Source organism: Ochotona princeps, chromosome 28, assembly GCF_030435755.1.
Source record: "Ochotona princeps isolate mOchPri1 chromosome 28, mOchPri1.hap1, whole genome shotgun sequence".
Classification (NCBI taxonomy): Eukaryota; Metazoa; Chordata; class Mammalia; order Lagomorpha; family Ochotonidae; genus Ochotona; species Ochotona princeps.
Genome location: NC_080859.1, coordinates 4636422 through 4652979, shown reverse-complemented (window position 1 = coordinate 4652979; position 16558 = coordinate 4636422). Strand labels below are relative to the sequence as shown.

General features: G+C 50.0%; 1 protein-coding gene across 2 annotated transcripts in view; it reads left to right on the top strand.

The window, feature by feature from the left end:
• Nucleotides 1–395: 395 nt before the first annotated feature.
• EDIL3 (EGF like repeats and discoidin domains 3) overlaps nucleotides 396–16558 on the top strand; it is a 287743-nt gene continuing 271580 nt past the window's right edge. For both annotated transcript variants that reach the window (XM_004586218.2, XM_058656184.1), the window contains exon 1: nucleotides 396–555. In XM_004586218.2, coding sequence (XP_004586275.2) covers nucleotides 489–555 — 67 coding nt within the window. In that variant the 5' untranslated portion in view covers nucleotides 396–488. The remainder of the gene's footprint in view (nucleotides 556–16558) is intronic.

Sequence of the window (16558 nt, the reverse complement as noted above, 5' to 3'; positions counted from 1 at the left end):
GCAGAGGAGCGGCGGGGGGAGAGGGAGCAGGCTGGCTGGAGGGGGGTGTCGGAGGAGGGAGAGCGAGGAGGGTTGGGAGGAGACGAGGATAGGCGGGGAGAGGAGGAGGAGCGGCGGCTGGGCTCACACGCACGCCGCCTCTGTTTGTACACAGTGCGCTCCTAGCCGCCGCTCGCTCGCCTGCCGTCTCCCGCTTCATTGTTCTCCAAGTCGGCAGCCCCGCAGCGGCGGCGCCGAGAGCCGCGCGGGGCCCCGGAGCCGCCGCGGGAGCCCGCACCGCGCCCGCCCGCCCGCCCGCAGGCGGCCCCGGAGCTGCCCGCCGCCGGCCGGGACGCCCGTTAGCCGCGCCCGCGCGCCGCCTCTCCGGGAACCGCCGGCCCGGCGCGCTGCGGGCAGGCAGTCCGTCTTCCCGGAGCCTCCTCGTCGGCCGCCCTGCCCTTGGCGAGGACCCCTCGGCATCCCGGAGGAGCACGCCCGGACACCGGACCATGAAGCGCGCCGTGGCCGCCTGGCTCTTGGTTGGCCTCAGCCTCGGAGTCCCTCAGCTCGGTAGAGGTGAGGAGGCGGCGGCGGGGCCTGGCTGGACGGGTGCGGGGATGTGCGGAGAACCCCTGGGACTTGCGTGCAGGGGCGCTGGAGGCGGTCCCTGCGGCGCGGGCCGAGGGTGCGTGCGCCCTGGAAGTGCCCGGAGAAAGTGCTCGCCAAGTGCGCGGGTCTGAGGGAGACCGAGGGGTGCTGAGGGACGGAGGGAGGGTACGAGGCTCCGTGGTGGAATACAGCAACGTGGGAGCACGAAGGGCTCTGGCTCCGGGGTCCCAGCCACGCGTCGGGGGTTGCCACGCCAACTCCTTTCCAGGCCTCGCGGGCGGGCGGCGACTGTCGGGCGGGGTTCGGCGGGGGCCGCAGTGGCGGCCAGGCCGGGCGCCTCGCTTGGTACTGTAGTTGCTGTGGAAGGAGGCCTGGCTGGGACAAGCCCTTGCTACCCTGCGCCGGTCCTAGGAGTTCGGGCGTGGGAGAGGTGGAGACGCGTGTGGCAGGTCCCTGGGACTGCCTCCCTTCCTCCCGGGCTCAGCATCGCTCACCACGCACACCTCTCCATCTCCCCGCACAGCCTGTGCCCGCCTGGGAGCCGGCCAGCCTCGAGCTGGCTCCTTGGAGCCGAAAAGTTGTAGGAGTCACGCTGCCCGTGCTTTCCGTGACTTGCAGGAAGGCAGGCAGGGCGGGGGCGGGAAAAAAACACCTGTGAAAAAATCTTGGGGGACGTGGGTGAGTCTCCTGTCTAGTTGCGCAGGCGAGCCGTCGGGGTCGGGGTCGGGCTGAGCCGCGCCTGGCGCCGTCTTCCTGTCGCCGGCAGGGGCCGAGTGGGAGCCCAGAAAGGGCAGGAGGACGTAGGGGAAGCGGGCAGCTTCGGGCCAAGGCTAGGTCGCACCGGCGGGCTACCCAGAGCAGACACTTCATGAACAGGCTACTCCGCAGTGCACGCACCCGTCGGCGCCACCCCCGGGGAATTCGGAGGGTTCTAGGACAGCTGCCCGCGGTCGGGGGAGGAGGCCTGGCCGCAGCTTGCTTGGGCGTCCTCCCTCCAGTGTGTGAGTGTGGAAAGGAGCGCTCCGCAGCGATCCCCACGCGCAGCGACCCGAGCAGGCCCGGCCGCCCCTCGGCGGGAGGCTAGGGGAGCGGTGGGCTCCGCGGTCGGCTCCGGCCCAGGCTTTTTTCTTTTTCCCCAGCTCTGATTTCCCGACTGGATTGTTTCCTTACTTTGATCCTTCATAGGGAAGAACTGCAGGCACTCTCGTGTCTCGTCCTCTTTCCCCCCGCCTCCCAGCGTGAACACACACACGTATACACACGCACGCACACTCGGCCGCTGCCACGCACCCGCACCGCGCTCCCGTAACGAAGTGCAGCGCACGCGGGGGGCGCGCGCGGCTTGCAGAGGGGAGGGTGCGGCCGGCGGTTAGTAGGCGCACGTGGGTGGTGAGGCCAGGATGCCGGAGCGCGCGGGGAGCAGGGGCGAGTCCCCTGGCTCCTGGTCGGCAGCTCGGGTTCCAGGAGGAACCCTTGCAGAGCGCACAGTTCCCCGCAGCAGCAGCAGCTGCGGCCAAGCCGGCAGTGGAGTGGGTGCTTGGCTCTCCCACTCGGTTCTGCCTAGAGGATGCGGGCAACCGCGTGCTCCCCACTCTTGCGGGCGGCTTTTTTCTTCGGGGAGAGGGAGCCTGGGCTTTAGGGAAGCAACCTGCCATAATGCATTCTCCTTGTCGTTTGACACTCATGCCCCTGCTTGGGTTCTGTGGAGGAAGGCAGTATGCAGTTGGCTGTGACAGCTCAGAGCAATTAAACTTTGGACCAACTTAAAGAAGCTGGAGTTGACCCCAGGCCGCTCCCTCAGGCATCTGCTGCCCCTGTCCTGGGGCACTTAAGGCCTTGTGGAGTGGGCGCCTGCAACTTGATAAGGAAGGCTTTGTGACTCCCTTAATGAGTCGCCTTTATTTTAAAATTAAACCAATGGATCAGTCAGATTGAATATTTTATTAGCTCTTAAATTATTCATCATTATGGGTTTCTCTAAAAAAAAAATTCAATAACAAGCACACGGTTGCCAGCAGCACATGACATCTTAGGCAACTCGTCCCCAAGCTTGTAGTTTGTGCCTAAAAACCCTTACGCAAATGGCCCTGTCTAAAACCATCCAGACTACATGCCACTTGGCATTGCTGCACTCTAGCCATGGTAGTTCCTAGTTAACTAGAGAGCAAATCCATGCCTGAAAACTCTCCCTCTCTGCCTTCGCTCTAAGAATCATGTAATAGTATTTGTGCAGACATAACAGATTTCTGTATAACAATACTTGTTTTCACACACTGGGGTCTTCATTGTCTCGCCCATCCATTCACTTTGTAGTGTAAAACCCAAGATGAAAGATTTATTCCTGACCAGTTTTCGAAATGCCAAGTTAGCAGTCATAATGAAGTGAAATACAGCTGACGGCTGTGACCATCTTCCTGGGCACCTTGGACTCAGTGTGTCTGTGGTCTTGAACAAGTTCCCCCCCCCCCCATTGTTGCTGAAATATCCCCTGTGGGTTGAAATGTGGTTTGTCTTAAAGGTGCATGGCTTTGGGCCCGGCGGCGTGGTCTAGCGGCTAAAGTCCTCGCCTTGAAAGCCCCGGGATCCCATATGGGTGCCGGTTCTAATCCCGGCAGCTCCACTTCCCATCCAGCTCCCTGCTTGTGGCCTGGGAAAGCAGTTGAGGACAGCCCAATGCTTTGGGACACTGCACCCGTGTGGGAGACCCGGAAGAGGTTCCAGGTTCCCGGCATCGGATCGGCGCGCACCGGCCCGTTGCGGCTCACTTGGGGAGTGAATCATCGGACGGAAGATCTTCCTCTCTGTCTCTCCTCCTCTGTGTATATCTGGCTGTAATAAAATGAATAGATCTTTAAAAAAAAAAAAAGGTGCATGGCTTTAAGGAAAAAACAGACAAACTTGCTGTGAACCCTTCCTGGTGGAAGAGGTTTAGTGGCCTACTTGCCTTCCTTGGTCCTGGCATCGCAGCAGCACTCTAAAGCCAGTGGAGGATTGTTACTTCTGCATCTTGCCCTAATGGAAGCCTCCCTTAGAAACAGAGGCAGCCTGATGACAGGAAAGGTGCATCCAGGAACTAGGGGACCGTAGAGGAATAGTTGAAGAGTTGGCATGTGTCCAGCTTTTGCTTTCACAAAGTGTAGAGCAGTGTGAAACAATATGAGCTATAGAGCTGGAACAAAATAGCAGCATTCCCCCTGTACCACTGGAAAACACAGGGTTGCCAGTTTTGGAATCTAACCTGACAAACCACACAGTGGATTTCATTGTTGTTGATCAAGTTTTTAGCTTCATAAACTTTTCTTGAAACTCTTTGTTTTAAAGTCTTGGATAGTGGGATGGCTTACGTGCTGTGATTTGCGTGCCATGCTTGTAAAAATGGCCTCATTGGACAGTTTGCTAAAGCCTAAGAAAGCCACCCTAATGGCTGCTGTTCACTGCATCCCCTTGAAGGTGCTGTGGCTTTGAGTGTGACTGATGATGTAATAGGCTGGGGGGGATAAATTATGCCATGTGGATGATTAGTGAAAAATAGAAAATTTTGGAAATATGTAATTATTTTTAACAGACATCACGAAAGAAAAAAAAAATCACAGAAAAGTAAAGCCAACCCCCGCATGTAGTTGAGTTCTTAACCTGTGGTTTAAGGAAGATGGCCAGCATTTGTGCTTTTTATCAGAACACATGCAATGATTGGGTTTTCAGTAAATGCAGGTGAATGTATTTACGGTCTCCTGGTCTTCCAGGTGAGCAAAGTCTTGGTGGAAATGAGTCTCAGGGTTTCCCTTACAGAATCCTCTTAGAAGTGTAGTCCTATAAACGCTTAAACTGAATGAATTACTGCTTAATTGTGATGGAGAATACCTTTACAAGATCTGGGCTTGTGTTTGAGAGCACCCTGGACAGGAAAAGGAGTGTGGCCGTCAGCTGTCCCCTCACCACCAGGTGTCAGGATAAGCAATGGAGATCTTTAAAGGACAATGTGTAAAAAAAAGAGAACCAGTCAATGGTCATTTACAAATCCCCAGAAAATGGCTTTGTACCCTGCATGAAGCTGCTATTATCAGATAGCTTCCCCTGCTTCCTGAGAAAGAGGGAGAGCCTACCCTGTTTCCTATAGGGTGTCCTGTTGCCTCAGCAAACGCAGCAACCTGCACACTTAAGTCGAGCCATTTGTTAACAAGAGTCTCCCGTGTCCTTACCCAAGCAGATACGGAGCTGGGAGGCACCAGCGCAGTCACTGTGGGAGTTTCAGCACACGTTGCTTGCTCTCCATGCCAGCTGTCGGCTTTGGTAATGGGAATTTGATTACCTTGGTTCACAGGAACGTGTGCGTTGAGCTTCATGCCTGCACATACGTACCACATGTGGAAGTGGTTGTGGTCCCTTGTGGTTGTCAAGTGTCTGTGGCCTGGAGCCAGCAGGTTCCCAGAGAGGTGACATGGCACAATAAAGCATTGCCCATTCCAGCCAGCCATGAATCCCTTTATAGGTACCTGGCGAGAGGCAGTAACCAACAGTGACTTGAGGTCATTTATTTTAGTTTTAATTGACTTTTCTTCAAAGATCAGTCCTAGCATCTGGTGGCACAGCTCTGAAGGCTGCTACACGCTTGCTCTTACTCCCTGCCTACAAGTTCTCCCCATTTTTTTTTATGCATTTGCTGACATCAAGCCAAACAGCTGCTTCCAGTAGCATCCTTTCTGTGTCAGATTCTTAAAATAAAAAGCCTCCTCTCTCCCTCCCCTCTTCCTTTCCCTTCTCTTCCCATCCCCATCCCTCCCTCGTCCGTCCTGCTTGCTCTGTCTGTCCCCACCATCCTTTCCTTTGCTGGGTGCCCACTGAGGCACTCCATGTGCTGGACACTCTTACTAGAAAGTTGCAAACCAGCAAACCTGAAGAAATGTGCTGTTTGCCTTGGAGGAAATAATAAAAAAAAAAAGCCTACCTAATCCTGAGTTGCAAAACCTCAGTGAAAATGAAGTGTGTGTGAGTTGTGAGCAGCTCCAGGGCTGTGACTTGTTTGGGGCCTTGCGTGGGGCTGCCCACTGGGCAGTGGTTTCCAGCCACCCCTGGTGGAGAGGGCCCTTGCCCTGTGTGTTGATCTGCACAGCCCCAGTTGAGAACCCTTAGGAAAGAATCAGAAAACTCATGACTGCCTGAAATTAGAGATGTTATGCTGAGGCCCTAGGTAGGGCGTTGTGGAAAAGTTTCTTTTGCTTGACTTTTCAAGTTCCTGGGCTCTCTAGAAAGTGGGTCTGAGAGAATGAAAGGTACTTGACATGACAGGTAAGACACACACAGCAGTGAAGTATGCGTGCAAAAGAGACTAGCAAATGATACAAAAAAGTAGGGATGTCTTCTAGTGTAGGGGTGGGACTGTTTAGAGAGAGAATGTGTGTGTGAGAGAGAGTGGTGAGGGGAAGGTGTCAAGGCCCAAACACATGACCTTGGGCATGAATAGTACAATAATCGATGCCATTATTGAACGTATGCCCTAAAGAAAGGCTCACTGCTTGTGCTCCATGTTCAAGGGCACCAAAACAGCATTCACAATAGGAAAAGATTCTCATTAGAACTGTTTCGTCTTGGTCTTGAAAACTTGCTTACTGGTTAAGGGGGCACCTGGAGAAGACACTTATTTGGAAACTTTGTCATCATGCCAGAGAAAGTGTTATCCTGTAATATTTATTTATTTTTTTCACCCCAGAGTAATGAAGTAATGGCCTTGTAAAACCCAGAACTCAATTTTGCAAGAAAAGGAGTGGCTCTCTCGACGCAGACAAGGCATCCTGCAACTGTGTGGTTGTATTTTAGAAGAAACCGTACTGCTGTTTTGCTTTTAGAAGCACATGACTGCAGTAGTAAGAGCTGTGTAGGATTTATTCAACAGAAGGTTTATAGTGCATGACACAGAATAGAGGATTTAAGTCAAAGAATTTAGGTGAAAGCTTTTTAAGCACTAAAGCACTTGGGAATGTGATTGTTACTATGGAGAAGGAAGATTGCCTGAGTTTTACATTCTTTGTTTGCCAAAACAGACGTGTTATTAGGCTGATTGAGCTCTTAATACGGCATCGTGTGCCACAGATGGGCAGGCCACATCTGAATCCCTAGTTAGACAGGCATGTTCTGGATTTGAAAGTCACCTGGACGCAAGGTTAGACCACCATGTGTTCTTCAAGACTTGTACTTGGCACTTGACAGTGGCGTATTTGGAGCATGCCAAGTAATCCTTTAAGCCCCTTGTACCGAGGTCAGAGTGACATTTAGATTTTCGCGATGCTACAGGTTGTATGAGGTCAGCCAGGGTGAGAAAGGGTTCATGCTACAGAGGAGAAAATCCCAGGACAGTCAAGTGGAACCAATGCAGAACACATTGGTTGAAATGATGAACAGTGTCGTTCCAGTAATGTACATCTTCCCGCTGCCGGTCAGACAACAGTCCTCTGTCCATCTTCACATCTGGGTCATCATCAGGCCTTGTCCCTCCCAGGTGTTGCCTCAACTTCAGTTTTCCACATTTTTGTTTTTTTTTTTTTTTTACTCTCTTGTAGTTTCACTCTGTATTCTAACCCCTAACTCTTGTAGAATGTCACCCACGAACAAAAACCAAATGACGGTTCACGGTGCTTTGAACATTTGTAATTCAAGTTGTTGTTGTTGTGTGTTTGGTGCTTCAGAGCCAGTACCTCGGACTAGTGCTGGAGAGGACAAACCCCAGAGCCAAGCAGCAGCTGTAGCCCCGGAATAACCAGGTTCACTCAGCCAGCTGCCCTGCACCGACCTGCCCTTTACACACCCAATGAGTGTGCTCTTAGAAGCGCTTGCACATTTGAGCCAGCCGTAAGCATTTTATATAAAAATAGGTCAGAAGTAGTTTGAGGAACCATAAAAGCTTTGTTTCTTACTTTCTTACATAACCCTGTCTTGCAGAGCTTGTTGTTAAGTGAGCCTACATTGAAAGCATTTTTCGTCTGCTGCTGCTCCTGCGAGAGCACTGTTAAAAATGTACCGTTCAAGCGCAGCAAGGATATGAAGTGCTTTCCATGTTAGGAATCTGCAGTTAGGGACTGGCCTCTGCCTTAGCGGTTAAGGCATTGCGTCCCACAGCAGGGGCCTAGTTGGAGTCCTGGCCCTGACTTCTGGCTGCAGCTTCCTGGATCCTGGCAGCCATGTTGGAGACCTCAGCTGGGTTCCTGTCTTGGCTTCAGCCTCTTGCTTCACTGTTGCAGGTGTGTGAGAGTGGAAGCACTGTTTCGTGCTGTTTTAACAGTTTTATTCCTATTTGAAAGATTTACAGAGAGAAGTAGGGAAAGAGAACGAGAGAGATATCCTCCACCTACTGGTTCACTCTGCAAATGGCCAATGGTCAGAGCTGAGCCAGTCTGAATCCAGGAGCCTGGAAAGTCCTCCAAGCCCCCTACACAAGGGTGAAAGGACTTGAGCCATCCTTTGTTGCTTTCCCAGGCCATAAGCAGAAAGCTGGTGGAAGTGGAGCAGCTAGGGCTAGAACCAGTACCTGTTCTAGTCCTACCTGTCCCAGAACTGCAGGCAGAGATTGGCATGCTATGCCACTGCAGCAGCCCCTCTTTTCTCTGTCTCAAATATATATATATATATGTCTAATATAGTTAAATTATATAAACATATAATTAAAAAATAGGAATCCCCAACTAAAAAGAAGAGCTTCCAAGTAAAACAAAGGTTCTAACAATTCTGGCTAACTTGAGTTTTGACCTACAGACAATCCTTTTTTTTTTTTTTTTTTTTTGAGCAGGGCATTATTCTGTCTTGTTCTGTTTATCTGGGGACTGCCACCGTAATAGCCAAAGTGCTACCAAAACACTGCCATGGCTCCTCAGATGCGGTAGGCAATCCAGTGTGTGTTGGGCACCCACTCTGCACCCCCTCTTGGGGTCAGCCTTGTGAATTCTCACAGCTGTGTGAGGCAGGGGGCCTTACCAGGCAGGCTCAGTATTGTCCTGTGAGCACACAGCTCCTTAGCAGCAAGTGAGAATGAAAGCTGAGTTCAAATGTCAAGGCTGCCCTCAACTACAGAAGGAAGCTGGCGTCTCTGAGTCGTACATGCTGTATGTGACCGAGGCCGCTTATCAAAGGGACTTGATTATCTGTCACTCACACGGCTCGTCTCTAACCAAATGGCTGCTGGCTACTTTGGAAATTGAAGTTGACAAAAATGCTGTAGCTCTTTGCCAGTTCAGAACTCGGGGCCTACGCCTTTTGCTTAGAGTTCATATGACATCCAGAGGCATGTGAGAGGCAGAGGGAGGAGCCAGGAACTGGGGAGAAAGTCAGGAGAGTGTTTTCTCACAAATTTAACTGGGCGTGAAGTTCTGGTTTCTTTCTAGTGCTTCTCCGTCCTGTTCCATCGCTGTGAAGGAATGACTCCTTCCATAATTCTCAGACGCATAGGAAGGGATAAAGGTTAGCCGAAGTTTAACTTGCACTAGTTTTGTGAAGGCATTTTAATTTGTCTTCCTCAATCAATGCTTTTTTTTTTAAATATAACTGCATTAAGACATTTCAGCCAAAGTCACCGGATGATCTGAAGTCAAATCAACTAGAAAACCATGGGTTGTTTAAACAATTGTTTAACCAAAATCTGTTTATTTTAAACATTTAGGCTTGCAGAAGTATTTTCCAAGGTCATGAAAAGGTCTCTGTTTGGTGAGACGACATCTCCTCTGCCTGAGCAGAGTCCTTGACAGTGGACAAGCGTCGCCACACCCGTTCTTGAGTCCCTTCAACATTCCCCCGCCTATTAGGGAAAGGATTCTTGATCATAACTCAGAGAGGGGGAGCCCGAGCGTCCTAGGACGTGTGACCTGAAGTGCAGGGCACCACTGGCCTTCGCTCCTGAGCCGTGTGCTCTGAGAGCAGAGCTGCTACTGTTTGTGCCGAATCGCTCTGCCTGGGGCCGTTAGCGTGGTGCTTGGCTTGCTTTTCTTTCCTTTTTTCTTTTTCTTTCTTTCTTTTTTTTTTTTTTTTTTGACTTAAATATTTTTATTGGAAGGGCAGATTTACAGAAAGATCTTCCATCTGCTGGTTCACTCCCCACATGGCTTCAATGACCAGAGCTGAGCTGATCCAAAGCCAGGAGCCAGGAGCCTCTTCCAGATCTTCCATGTGGGTACGCAGACCTAAGGCTCTGGGCTGTCCTTGACTGCTTTCCCAGGCCATAAGCAGGCAGCTGGAAGGGAAGTGAGGCAGCTGGGACTTGGATAGGTACCCATATGGGATCTCCATGCATGCAAGGTGAGGATTTAGCTACTTGGCTACTAGGCTGGGCCTGCCTTTCTTTTCTTGGACTCCGCTGGAGTTTTTGAAAATTTGATTGCGCACCGCAGTTGGATGTGTATGAACAGTCCTTGCCAATAGCAAGTGGCACTCGGTTCCTCTCTGGAGCCTCCGGTGTCCTTCCTGGCGTCCTCTCCGTCCTCCATGGCTCCTCGGCCTGGTTTCTTCCCTTGCCACGTGTCCACTTAGACACACTTTTCCAGTGGGTGTGGGGCTCTCTTGGGATTTGGGGTAGGCCTTCCAGCATGTTCCCAGCTCTGGTAGTTCCCATCTTTAGTTTTAGGGCACTCACTGGCACTGGTCTTTATTAAATGTTTGTATCGCGTGACGATTACTTAGCGACCAGCAACATTTTCTGTTTCTCAGACTTTCCAGCTCTTAAGTCGAATTTCCACGATTGTGCCTTTTTCACCCTGCTTTTGTGGAAGCTGCTGTTGGTCTCGGTTCTGGTTCTCAGTCCTCCTCGTGCTCACCTCTGTTTTGCGGCCTGACCTATGAGGTCTTTCCCATTCTAACAGGGACTCAGCCATTTATTAGTTTCTCCAGTGGTATCATCCATGTTTGCTTTATTTTCCTGGGTGATTTCAACAGCATTGTGGAGTTCCAATGACAAAATTAAAGAATCTGGGCCTTGTGGGGTAGCCTAGCAGCTGAAGTCCTCGCCTTGCACATACTGGGATACTCTGTGGGTGCCGGTAAGTGTTCTGGTGGTCCCGCTTTCCATCCAGCTCCCTGCTTGTGGCCTGGGAATACAGTCGAGGATGGCCCAAGGCCTTTGGACCCTGCACCTGCGTGGGAGACCTGGAAGAGGCCCCTGGATCCTGGCTTTGGATCCACGCAGCTCTGGCTGTTACAGTCACTTGGACAGTGAATCAGCAGATGGAAGTCCTGTCTGACTTTTCAATAAAACAAATAATTAAATGATCTATTTAATTAAATTTATTTAATAATCTATTGAAGTAAATTTAAGAGTCTTTCCAGTCAATATTCTTTGAGATGGCTTTCGCCTTGCAGCCCTGGACACAGTAAGTTCACCTTGGTAAGCAGCACATCTCACTGACAACGACTTTAAGCACTTTGCTTTTGTGTTTGTCTACAAGTCATAGCCAACCCAGTGGGACTGTCCGCAGTCTCCTCCACAGCTGAGGCAGGAGTTGGAGAGCAGAAAAGGTTGTTGGCACCCAGAACTAGGTCTTATAGCTCCAAACGCAGGAACCCGTTCTCCATGACACAGTTGCAGAGAGAAGCCCCAGATCCCCAGAAGGCTCCCTGCTAAATTTAACGCACTGCCGGGGAATGCATGCCTTGTGCAGTCATGCCCTGACCTACTTCCACCCTGCTCTGGTGGGTCCCTGTGCGGTTCCGGAGCTGCACAGCTCAGGGTCCCGAGTGAGATGTGTGTCTGAGCTTAGGCTGCTGGAGTGATGGAGATGAGCTGGTGGTCCATGGCCTTCCTCCTCACCCTGGAATGGATCTGTGGCCCGAGTGGTTCTCACTGGAAACAATTAGCATTGTTTTTTTGGGGGGGTGTATCTTCTTTTTTTTTTCTTTCTAAAGTACAGTTGTGTAACATTCTACAGGACAAATTCTTTTCACCTCAAGTTTACATGTTTCAAATATTTGTAAACCGTAACGTTTCTTTAGTTTCTGACATGCTGGAGTTGTACATGTTTTTTCCCCTTTAATCTCTCCTTGTAAGCCTTTCTTTCATGATTTGAGTTGTTTCGTTTGGACTCCATCCAAGTAGCCAACATATTTATTCCACAGGCATGCCAAGAATCCAACAGGGAATTCTAGGGACAGGATTCCTTGAAACACTGGCACATAGAGACAGTGTAGTTGTTTTATTTTAATTTTAAAATTACATTCTTAATTTTCAATTTGTTGTTTCTCTTTCTTTCTCCATTAGGCCACCCCTTTTTCAATTAATATGCAATTGGATCATGCTCCCTGCCACGCACACACCTGATGTTGTTTGGAATTGGACTGCTCTAGAATTTTACTGGATGCTTTCTCATCCGGTCGGCAGTGTAATTGTTATTATCCTGTGATATATGCTTTCCCCACTCAGATGTTGGAACGAGCTGACTTCATTTCCCGAAAATGCTGTGACTGGGGTGTTGATTGCTATTTTAATGTCGTGTACGTATCTGCTGTGAATGCTACAGCGCCCAAGTCCTTATCCTTAGTTCCATTTCGTGTGTGCTCTGTGTGGGGTCTCTGGTGTGTTGCTTGTTCTCTTGAAGCTCTCCTAGAGCAGCTGTCCCCCCCCCCCCCCCCCCCCCGGGCTCTGGTGTCTCCTCTGTGTTATCCTGCTCCTGCTCCCAACTTTGTCCTGCAGACTTGGGAGTGTCTTTCTTTTTGATCCTCAGAAGGAAACCCAGGCTCCAGCATGCTCACTTTCTCTCTCTCCCTCTCTCTCCCTTCCCTCCCTCCCTCCCTCCCCCTGTCTCCCTCCCTCCCTCCCTCCCTCTTCTTCCCTCCCTCTCTCTCTCTCCCTCTCCCTCCCTCTCTGTCTCCCTCCCTCCCTCTTTCTCTCTCCCTCTCCCTCCCTCCCTCCCTCCCTCTCTGTCTCCCTCCCTCCCTCCCTCCCTCTCTCTCTCTCTCTCTCCCTTTCCCTCCCTCCCTCTCTCTCTGTCTCTCTCCCTCCCTCCCTCTCTCTCCCTCCCTCTCTCTCTGTCTCCCTCCCTCCCTCCCTCTCTCTGTCTCCCTCCCTCCCTCTCTCTCCCTCTCCCTCTTTCTCCCTCCCCTTCCCTCCCCCTCCCTCTCCCTCCCTCCCTCTCTCTCCCTTCCTTCCCTCTCTCTCCCTTCCCTCCCTCTCTCTCCCTTCCCTCCCTCTCCCTCCCTCCCTCTCTGTCTCCCTCCCCCTCCTTGTCCCTCCCCCCTTCTTGTCCCTCCCTCCCCCTCCCTCCCTCCCTCCCTCCCTCCCCCCTTCTTGTCCCTCCCTCCCCCTCCCTCCCTCTCTCCCTCTCTCTCTCTCTGTCTCCCCCCCCCTCCCTCCCTCCCTCCCTCCCCGCTCCCTGTTTCTCTCTCTGACACACAGTTCCCTGCCATTGTTTCCTATCAGCTCTTTTCAAGCACGCTAGTTCTGTAGCTTGTTTCCCTTGCTGTCCTGAGTGCTGTGAGTTGGGAGTGCAGCAAGAATGTCCTGGATATTGTTTTCTAATGGATACCCAGCTCCCAACATGGCGTCTGATGCAGGGGAGATACTCACTTCTTATTGAAGCATGCCTGTGCCGTGGGTGAAGGATGACTGCTGGAGTACACCTTTTTATAGTTAATGTAAAGCAAATCATTTTTTCTTTTTTGGATGGGCTCTTTCAGTTATTTAATAAATCCTCATCTGCTCGGAGTACTGATGCGTGGACTTGAAGGAACACATTCTTAAGTAGTAGTAAGTACTTGAATGGTGGCAAACTGTAAGATCTGACTGAATAAATAACCCAGCATTTCCGTAGCCGTCTAATTTGTAAACACCCAGACAGCAAAGATTTGGGTATAGTTTAAATTCTCATTTTGCAGTAGAGTAGTGGCAACTTTGGATGACAGCTTGATACTGTCACTTGATTGCTAAGCTTGACAAGCTTGGTGGTGTTTTTAATTGTTGGATGAAGGAGCTGCATCTAGCCTTTTGATCTGCTAATTGCCTTGGTGCTGGGAAGTCCCTCCCCGGAGCAGCAGAGGCAGCAGCCCTGGCATCCCTTCAGCCCTGACTCCCTTGCTCCCTCCCACTGCCCCGCCAACACACCTGCTCAACCCGGAGCTGCCTGGCAGAGTGAAGGCAGCCTTGAAAAGAGGCTCCTCTGGGAGGTGTCACCCTGCGGTGTGTGCCCCTGGAAGCAGCCAGGCTTCCACTTTTTTTTTTTCTTTATTTTGCAATGCAGTTTAATAGGCACTGGGGTCTCCCTCTTCGTCCCCTTGGTCCCTCCCCTCCCCACTGTTCTCCCCTCCAGTCTTAACAATAGGTGTCTTGCCTGGACCCTCACAAGTCCATCACGCTGAGTTGCCTCCTAACAATGGAGGAGATGATCTGCCGGTTCACCGTGAGTCCATCCTTGTACTGCGTGCACGGGGTCATACTTCTGTTCCTACCTCTGGACGTACTTATTTCACTACGTTTCCGTTATACATTCCCTCAGGTTCAGTCCTCCACAGGTTGGGAGAAAAAAATATATATATGTATAATCTTCATGAGATTGTTAATGCCCCTTTTATCACTGTTATTCTACCCTTGGGTAATGATGATCTAGTTCTTATTATACTTCCATTAGAGCCACACTGGTCTACAGGAAGATGTTGGACTCTTTTGCAGCACCCTAGCATCACATTGATACCATGGTGACTTGCACCTTTCTGAAATGCCCTAGGGACTCTCACAAGGATGGCCGTGCTTGCGATTGCACTCATTGTGTGATTTCCACTTCTAGCCTGAAGGTGCTAAAAGGGACCTATGTTTCCAAAAAGTGTATCAGGGAGACAGCTGTAAAGAGTTAAAACTACAAAATCCAGCACTTTTTATTAACACGATAAGAGAACTTTTGGAAATGTTTTTCTTTTTTTGTTTGTTTTAAGGCAGGGTGATTCATGTCTCCTCCTTTCTTTAAAACTCAATTATTTATTTATTCATTTTAGTTTCTGAGCCAGTAAACATTACTTTTCAACAAATTATAATGGTAAAATTTTGGTATACTTATTTAGAGGCTTAAATGGATATCTTAAAGAAATATTATTGAACTAAGTGTATGATACAGGGATTTTTAAACTTTGTGTTTACTCTGATAACTGATAAAATTTACTGTCTTTAGGTGAGTAATACAAATGCATTCAGGATGTGCCGCCACTACCACAGCCCGTGTTTCTAGTTTGCATTTTGTGTAGTTGAAACCTCACACTCATTAAGCAGCTCCCACGCTCAGCAGTTAGGTGAGGCTGATGGGCATCCTTAAGTGGTAGAAACATGGGAGGTTACCATTCTAACAACAGAGTCCCCTTTCAGGTGCTGTGTAACCCAGGATAACATCAGAGAGTTTTAAATTCTATGACTGGTCATTCCAGTGACGGGGAAGTTCATCCCTTCCTTGTATGTAGACGGTGGCATCCGGTGAGAGGAGTTCAGTGGGCTGAGTGGATGTCTGATGGCAGGAGGCCCAAGTGGTCTGAGCACATGGGGACATGTCTAAGCCAGGATGTGCATGGGCAATGCCAAAGTCAGCCTTGCTGCCTTTCAAGCTTTGGGACTCTGATGGCTCAGCGGCCTCCTCCTCCCTGTCCTGTGCGTCCATCCACCAAGCCGTTTTGTACATCACGTATTGATTTTTGATGTGGAAATTGACCCCGTTAGCTCCTCATCAGCTTTAGCGGTTGGTCCTCAAGTTCATACTTGCCGAGATTTTATTTATAATTTCACCATCAGATCCTTAGGAGATTCTTAACCTGTTCCAAATTGAAACACTATTCGTGAGTCCCATAACTTGCGACCATAATGTTGAAGCTTAAACTGCGATTTTGTTATTTATTTCAGACATAAAATTGAATATTTTAGAAATGCAGTTTGTGCTTGTACATGTAATGAGTAGCAATGTGCTATATAATAAATTATTTATCTAGCTTGGGACTTACCTGAACACATTTCGGGCAGAAGTTGGTCACTGGAGTTGATGTTTCTCTGGCCTCTTGCTGTGTGGAGTCTGCCTGCGTTGCACACGTTATGGTAATGCTGTAGAGACAGAAGTTCTTGGTAAGGTTTACTCCCGCAAATGATTGGACTTAAAAATGTTCCCTCATATTTGAGTTTTCTCAGATGAGAGCAACAGGCTTTTAAATGTTCATCTTCATTTGTGTGCGGCAGAATAGCAATGTAATTACAAAGGAAGTTTTTACCACCTGAGCGCTAACCGCCCCATACATACAGTGTGCCATCTCTGAATGTAATTGCCAAGGAGACCCCAGATGTATCATGGTTGATCATGTGATGCCTTGGACTCCTTTTGGAACTGCGTTTAAACCTATCGGGTAAAAATGTGGACTGTCTTTTCATGCCATCATTAGCTTCTGTCAGGAAACTGCTTAACTTCCCCGTTAGCAAGTTCACTCTGCATGATGCTGGCAGATGCCTCACCTGCTCTGAAAACCATATATAACCCCCCTGCATCCAAAGTCAGTTTGCATTTAGCTGCTTTCATTGATAGCAGCACAATCCCTGAAAGCAATTCCAAGAGGGCGCGCCTCGCTCCCTCACAGCACATCCGTGTCACCTGCATCACATCACCATGGTGGAGACATTTCCGATACAAACAGCTCTTTCCCCTTTGCTTCTTGTTCATGGCTCACAGACTCCCCTCTTCAGGGCCTGAGGAAAGAAGGTCTCTTCAGTGGCTTGGGAAGAACAGGTACATCTCTGGAGTGAACATGTGCTGCTGTAGTGCTTCCATGGCAACCAGCTTGTACCGTGTGCCTCTAAGAAGCACCCTAGCCACTGTCTGCCTTACAGCTTGCCTTGTCTGCCCCACGTCCTTGCTGTTCTCATACCCAGCAGGGAACCAAAGTCACTTCATCCCCTTGTTGGCAACTTCAGAAATTTCACCAAGTTACCACTGTTTTGATTGGAAGGAATCCTAGCATTCCAGCTAACATCCAGGATGCATTCTGTAGG